Genomic DNA, 6,108 nt, shown 5'->3' on the forward strand with positions numbered 1-6,108 from the left:
GGCTGGGCCACGGCACCCGTCCATCCCCAGGAGCACGGGTCCTGGCAGCCGGGAGGCCGCGCCCGTGGGTGGGACCTTGGGGAGACCGTGGGAGCAGAGCAGCCGCTGTGGTTGAGGCGCGGTGGGGACATGAGGAAGGGGCGCCCCTGGCACCCCTATTTTCCTAAAGAGCTGTTTCCCCTCGTGGGGCCTTTTTCTGAGAATGTGGTTTCCCCGGACCCAGCTGGGCCCAGCACCCAGTCCCTGCCCGGCCGGGGTGGCTCAGTGGTTGAGCGTGGACTTAAGAAGCAGGAGGTCACAGATTCCCAGTCAGGGCACAGGCCCGGGTTGCAGGCTCCATCCCCAGGGGGCGCGTGCAGGGTTCTCTCTCATCATGGATGTTTCTCTCTCTCTCTCCCTCTCCCTTCCTCTCAGAAATCAATAACTTTTTTTTTTAAAGCACACAAATGTGCCCTCTCGGACCTATTTAGGCCAATCCTCTCATCCCAGGGACACAGGCTTCTCTGTGTTTCTTCTTGGACAGCCAGGGTGCGCTCACTGGGAGTGCCGGCTCAGCTGGTGTGACTGGGAGGAGAGGGCATGCCAGGAGCCGGGGAGTCCTGTCCCACCAGAAACGTGGCTGCTGGGAGGGGACAGCATGAGGGAGACCCCGGTGGAGGCAGGGAGCCTCCCAAAGCTCCCGGGGGAAATGAAGGCTCCAGCTCAGCCCAGACGAATGAGTCCAGCCCTGAGCTAAGCCCGCGCCTGCAGCTTCAGCAGAGGTCAGAGCGGGCTGGAGACCAGCCACCCCGCCGAACCAGGCAGCCACGGCGGTGGGGGCGGGGGGAGATTACGGGGTCCCCTGCAGACCTAACCTCTCCCCTCCCCCCAGCTCTGCCGCCGCCTCAGCCAATTTCTCTTTGGGGGAGAAGCAAACCAGACCTGGGCCAGGCCGACAGCAGGGAGGCTGCGTGGGGGGTGCCGGGAGGACCTCCTGCAGGAGAGGAGAATGCGGCTGTTTGGGAGGAAGAGCTTAAGGAGCATCGCCCGAGGCTCATCCCTGGGAGGGCCGCGGACAGCGCACCCCCCAGCCAGAGCGCGCACTCCCGGTGACACCTTTTTTTTTTTTGGTTAATCCTCACCCGAGGATATTTTTCCATTGATTTTTAGAGGGAATGGAAGGGAGAGGGAGAGACAGAGAGAAACATCGATGTGAGAGACATCAATTGGTCGCCTCCTGCACACGCCCCAACCAGGGCCCGGAACCTGCAACCGAGGTGCATGCCCTTGACCGGAATCGAACCCGGAACCCGGGACCCTTCCGTGCGAGGGCCGAGGCTCCTGGCCAGGGCTGGGGTGACACCTTTGACCTTCCTGCTACCGGTGTGGGGAGGGGGCAGACCTGGCTGAGCAGGGCCGTGCCCAGCCACACCCATGGGCCTGGTCAGTCGGTGTCCAAAGCTGGGGTAATGCCTGGTGTCCAGCTGTGTTTCTCCCCCGCCCCAACTCCCTTCCCTCATGTGTTGTCCCTGGAAGGCTCAGTCCTGTCCTCTGCCACCTGTGACCTGGCCCTCGGGGCTGGGCATGTCCTCTTTGGCAGGAGAGAGAGAGAGAGAGAGAGAGAGAGAGAGAGAAAGAGAGAGAGAGAGGTGTGACCAGGCTTCATGAACATCAAGTGACGCAGACCCGAGAGAAAGCTACTGGGCCCGTTTATTCGGGTCTGGCGTAGGAGAGGCTCAGGGCTTCCACTCGATGACCTTGATGGCCACCTGGGCCGCCCGCTGCACAGTCTTGCTGGGGTCCCCCACTTCCAGGACTCGCAAGGCGTGCACGTGGGCCCTCAGGATCCTGCGGCCCTCGGGGGCCTCCGCCAGCATGGTGAGGGCCTTGATGGCGTTCAGGCGGGCCTTCTGCAAGGACGAGGCCAGCAGGCGCAGCAGCGAGTGGATGGCGTCCGCATCCAGGGCCGCGTACTTCCCTGTGGGTGACCGGCACCAGGCGTCCCCTCGGGGCCTCTGCCCACTTCCTCTCACCACCCCCTCTCCAGGCCTCCCCCAGCCTCCAGCCTGCCTGTCCTCCGGGGAGGCGCTCCCTCGTTCACCCCCACGGCCCCTGCCACCCTTCTGCCTCCAGCCCAGGGCAGGCCCCGTCCTCTCCTGCCCCTCCAGCCCCCTAACTGGCCTCTCCCCTTCCGTCCTGGTGGCTGTCCCTCGACCCCCCCCCTTACAAGGCAGCACAGTGGCCTCTTAAAAAGGAATGTCCAGCCCCGCTGGGCGTGGCTCAGTGGTTGAGCGTCGACCCAGGAACCAAGAGGCCACCAGTTCGATTCCTGGTTGTGGGCTCGATCCCCAGTGCGGGGCGTGCAGAAGGCAAGCCGATCCATGACCCTCTCATCACTGGTGTTTCTCTCTCTCTCTCTCCCTCTCCATTTCTTTCTGAAATAAAAGAAAAGCTGGGCAGGGTAGCCAACATGCTGGCAGACTGTGGTGACCCCCCCACACACACGCCACTCCCACCACCAGGCCCCCACCCGCCCACCTGAACCCCCAGCCCCGGCCGCCTCACCTTCCGTGGTCACCGTGGCGTACATGAGGGCGCCCGCGGCGTTGGCCTTCACCTCCTCCACCGGGTCCCTCAGCAGGTGCACCAGGATGGGGATGACGTCATGCCGCCACATCTGCTTCTTGCCCTCCAGAGGGATGCTGGGCCAGAGAGGGGACAGCTCGGGGGCTTTGCTCGGGTGGAGCAAGGGAGCAGGACCTCGGGCCAGCCGAGGGGACACCAGAGACAAGGCCTTGTGGTGGGACCATCTCTGTGGTCGGGTCTGGCCAAGGCCTGGGCCCCAGGGTGCAAGGGAGCATTGACGGGAAGTCGAGCCTCATTCCTACACCCAGACCATCTGGGAGCCTGGCCGGGGCCGCTAACGGCGAGACCACCCGGAGTCAGGGGGCGACGGAGCCTGGCCCTAAGGTATCACGGGAAGAAACCCGATGGATCCCAGCCCAACACAGAGGAGCAGGACCGGGGGGCGGAGAGGGGGGGCCACAGGGAGACTCGTTCTGTCTCCCTAAGAAGCCCAGCTGCCAGGACCGAAGCCACGCAAACAGCAGCCACCTCAGGCGAGATGACCTTTTTGGTCACTTGTTAAAATATATATTTGTATTCATTTCGTAGAGGAAGGGAGAAGGAGAGAGAGAGGAACATCAATGATAGAGAATCATGGATCACTGCCTCCTGCACGCCCCACACTGGGGATGGAGCCTGCAACCCGGGCCTGTGCCCTGACCGGGAATCGAACCGTGACCTCCTGGTTCATAGATCACCACTCACCCCCTGAGCCGCCGGCCTGTTTGGTCACTTTCAATCCTGCATCGCAGGACGCTGTGAGTGTGAAGTGGTGGGTTCCCGGGAGAGCCTCAGCCACGGGCCTCCGTGGGGAGGGGTCCTGTGCATGGTGAAGTGGGGAGCAGCAGCCCTGGCCCCTCCCACCCACTCTGTGCCAAGAGCACCCCTCCCTCCTGCACTGCAACACCAGGACAGTCTCCCCACGGAGAGACGTGCTGCACGTCTCGGTGCGGAGAGAGGGGGCAGCGCTCCCCACTGTGAGGCCGGCCAGGGCCACCCGCCTGCCTGCTCTGTCCGGTCCGCCTCACCTGACGGCGATGAGCGTGCGGGCGGCCTTGCAGCGGATGTTGTCGTTGGGGCTGAGCAGCTTCTCCTTGAGGAAGGGCACCACGCGGCTGTTGAGCGCCTCGGTGGCGTCCTCCTGCAGGCAGGCCGCCAGCGTGTCCAGCAAGATCTCCTGGATGTTCTCCTCCTCCCGGTGCAGCTTGCGCACCAGCAAGGGGATCAGGCCGCTGCTGACGATGCCCTTGGCCCCTGCGGGGACGGAGAGCGCACTGAGGGGCCGCCCTGCCCCCACCACGCCGGGGGCCACGCAGGGGCGAGGCCAGTCCTGCAGGAGGCTGCGGGTGGCAGGCAGGGGTGGGATCCACGAGGCCCCAGAGGACCCGGGAAGGTACCAGCCTTTGGTCGCCTATGACTGGGGGGCATCACCCTTTTATTAAGATATATATTGTTATTGATTTCAGAGAGGGGGAGAGAGAGAAACATCAATGAGGAGAGAGAATCATGGATCAGCTGCCTCCTGCACGCCCCCTACTGGGGATGGAGCTCACAACCTGGGCCTGTGCCCTGACCTCCTGGTTCATAGGTTGATGCTCAACCACTGAGCCCCTCAGGCCGGGCGTGTCCCCAGGAGGGGCTCCACGTGGAGTGGCTGCGGCACCGGTGCCGGGAGAAGCCCGAGGGGGTGGGCCTGCCTCAGGAGGGGCTCAGCCTGGCTCCTTCTGGCCCGAGTCCCTCCTGGGGAGTGTCTGCGGAGGCTGCCGGAGGAGGACCCAGAACCGGCCCGGTGGCACCCCTAGGGGCCCCGCTCCCACGTGCCCAGAGCAGCACTCAGGGGGCAGTGAGCAGGATGCCACCAGGGGGCACAACCCTTCCCCAGGGCGCAAGGGCGGCCATCACTGCCGCCCACAGCCCGCCATGCCCTGCCCCCCATCAGCTCCCACCGCAGCCCCACAGAGGCGGCCGGCCGGGCAAGCACCTCTCTGCCGCCTCCCCAGCTAAACCTTCTAATTTACTCCAGAGACAAGTAAACAGGTTCATTAGCCTAAAGGTCTCCAGTGCCAATTAGCACCAGGGTTTCCTCTTTGAAGGCATCCCCCGTCTTTTTCTCAAAGGACATCAAATGGCAGCCCAGGGTGAGGGGTGCGGTGAGAGGGGTCAGCGGGCGGCAGAGCCAGCAGCGCCGGGGGCGGCCGATTCTCGCTGGGTGGGGAGCAGCCATTTGTTCGTGGGTCACAACGCCAGGAAGAGCAGCTTTCCTGATTGCTGAGTCCGGGGCTTTTTACGATTTACCAAACACGGATCCAAAAAAAAAGCTTAAGTTGGATCCTCACTGTGTCCAGCTGTGTGACCCTGAACAAGGCGCTGAGCCTCTCTGAGCCTGGCTTCCTCATGCCTATCTGGTGCCGGGGGGGGAGGGTGCGATGCCAACGGGGTAGCAGGTGGGAACGGGCTCTGTGCAAGGACTGTCGCCGTAGGCCCAGGACATCGGGCCCAGCACAGCAACAGTCCCCCGAATTCCACCAACTCAGAGTCCCAGCCGGAAGCAAGAGCCTGAAGGGTGTGTGTGGGGGGGGGGTGGATACACAGGCAGAAGCTGTACAGTCCCTGCCCACAAGCCGCCTCTCTGGACAGACCCTGCCCGATGCACCCCAAGCCCTCCTGCTCCTGCTGCGCTTCCCCTGCAGGCCCCGCCCGCAGGCTCCCGACCTGCCCAGGCCTGGGTCCCTCTCAGCCCAGCTCCCAGTGGAGAGGCCCCAAGTCCACTTTCCAAGAAGGACTCTGCTGGCACCTGAGCGAGGCTGGGGGGGCAGGGGGGGGGGGAATTTGTGCATCATCATCCGGTCAGGGCTTGACTGTGGCTTCCCGTGCCATGGGGTCTGGCCTTCTAGGGAAACCCAGGGACAGCAACTGCTGCCGGAGCCACTGGGGGGAGGGAGGGGTGCTTGTGGGGAGGCGGTCGAAGTCAGAAAGTCGCGATATTGGCCCTGGCCTATTTAGCTCAGTGGATAGAGCGTCGGCCTGCAAACAGAGGGTCCCGGGTTCGATTCCGGTCAAGGGCACGTACCTCGGTTGCAGGCTCCTCCCCGGCCCGGGGCCTTGGTCAGGGCACATGCAGGAGGCAACCCATCGACGTGTTTCTCCCACATCGATATTTCGCTCTGTCTTTCCCTCTCTCTTCCACTCTTAAAAAATCAATGGGAACATATCCTCGGGTGAGGATTAAAACAAATAAATAAAGTTGTGGTACTGGAGGTCGTCACCACCCATGCTCCCACCTGGATGAGGAAACCGAGGCCCAGAGAGGCCGCTCACGTGCCCAAGGCCACACAGTGGCCAGGCCGGCCGGGCCCCCGGCTCCCCGGGCCTCCTTCCTCGGGCGTTTGTCTTGGGCCTCCGCCTGCAGAGTGCTGAGCGCGGGGACCGGTTCGTTTTGAGACGGAGGGAGAAAATTAAAAATAAAACGCGTGCCGGGTGTGCCTCGCTGCTCATTCACTTAGC

The 6,108-nt window shown here is 63.5% G+C and overlaps 1 protein-coding gene across 1 annotated transcript; it reads right to left on the minus strand.

Moving 5' to 3' along the window:
• Positions 1-1,715: 1,715 nt before the first annotated feature.
• On the minus strand, positions 1,716-5,877 carry LOC102419188 (radial spoke head 14 homolog). The gene is made up of 5 exons (XM_023748707.1): positions 5,858-5,877; positions 5,047-5,160; positions 3,633-3,878; positions 2,545-2,681; positions 1,716-1,957 (listed from the first exon to the last, which is right to left on the minus strand). The coding sequence occupies exons 1-5, from the start codon at positions 5,875-5,877 to the stop codon at positions 1,716-1,718; spliced, it is 759 nt and encodes a 252-aa protein (XP_023604475.1).
• Between the last annotated feature and the right edge of the window lie 231 nt (positions 5,878-6,108).

The sequence above is a fragment of the Myotis lucifugus genome, unplaced genomic scaffold (genome assembly GCF_000147115.1).
Source record: "Myotis lucifugus unplaced genomic scaffold, Myoluc2.0 scaffold_1706, whole genome shotgun sequence".
In the NCBI taxonomy this organism is placed as follows: Eukaryota; Metazoa; Chordata; class Mammalia; order Chiroptera; family Vespertilionidae; genus Myotis; species Myotis lucifugus.